The 972-nt window shown below is 50.7% G+C and overlaps 1 protein-coding gene across 1 annotated transcript in view; it reads right to left on the bottom strand.

Moving 5' to 3' along the window:
- The window catches only part of SYMPK (symplekin), a 38,088-nt gene that overhangs the window by 30,479 nt on the left and 6,637 nt on the right, over positions 1–972 (bottom strand). The window contains exon 3 of the mRNA XM_007943058.1: positions 575–824. Coding sequence (XP_007941249.1) covers positions 575–824 — 250 coding nt within the window. The remainder of the gene's footprint in view (positions 1–574; positions 825–972) is intronic.

Below are 972 nucleotides of genomic sequence, written 5' to 3'. Positions count from 1 at the left end.
GTCAACTTTCACCCAAATCACAGTAAGAATTGAAAAAAAAAAAAAAAAATTGACAGCCTCAGAAATCCTATGGTGCAGTTCCCCTCTGTCCTCTACGGGCGCTGTGATTGGAACCAACTCCACAGCAGTGGGTTTGGTTTGGGCTTTGCTTCCATAAAGATTGACAACCTTGGAAACCCTGTGAGGCAGTTCCACTCCGTCATACAGGATCGATGAGTCAGAATCGATTCAACGGGAATGGGTCTGGCTTGTTGGTGTTCTTGTACCACTTTGATAACGTGCAATGAATACATCAGTAAGTTTGAGTGCTCACACTTTCATGGAGGCCTCACTACGGACTGTGAAAGGGGTACTATTATCATTTCCGTTTTACAGAAAAGAAAACGCAGTTCCAAGAGAAGCACCTGCCCAAGTGCGCATGTCAGAAGGGAAGCTGGCATTCGAGCCTGCTGTCAGACTCTTGACTCTCACATGGTATTGTTTCCAAAAATTAAAAGGCAAGAAAGACAGGAAGGAGGGGAGTGACAGGCGGATGCTCCAGGGGCTGGTGCAGCAACGGGCATAAGGCACTCACTGTACTGGATATAGGGGTGGTCACGAGGGATGCGGTCCAAGCTGATGTCATGCTCCTGGCGCCGGGGCACCTCCGAGTCCGCCATGCGGGGCGACAGGGTGACGATGAGGCCCTCCACAAACTTGATGGCATGAGTACGGATGCCATCGTTGTCAGAGTCCAACAGCAGGATGATGTCCCCAGCCATGGCAGACACCATGTCCCAGCAGGCCTCCTGGAGCTCGCTGATGACCCGTGACTTCACCATCCACTGCCAGCAGCCCAGAGAGGGATGGATAGACAGACACAGAGATGAGGATGGGAAGAGACGTCAATTGCCAACACCCTCCACTCTACCCAAAGAGCCTCAAGTCATGATGGATACATTCATCTGGGAAACACTTCCTGAGTTTTAACCA

Source organism: Orycteropus afer, unplaced genomic scaffold (assembly GCF_000298275.1).
Source record: "Orycteropus afer afer isolate SDZICR_OR568_19922 unplaced genomic scaffold, OryAfe1.0 scaffold00099, whole genome shotgun sequence".
Lineage (NCBI taxonomy): Eukaryota > Metazoa > Chordata > Mammalia > Tubulidentata > Orycteropodidae > Orycteropus > Orycteropus afer.
The sequence above is the reverse complement of the archived record's forward strand: the minus strand, read 5'-3'. Positions and strand labels throughout refer to the sequence as shown.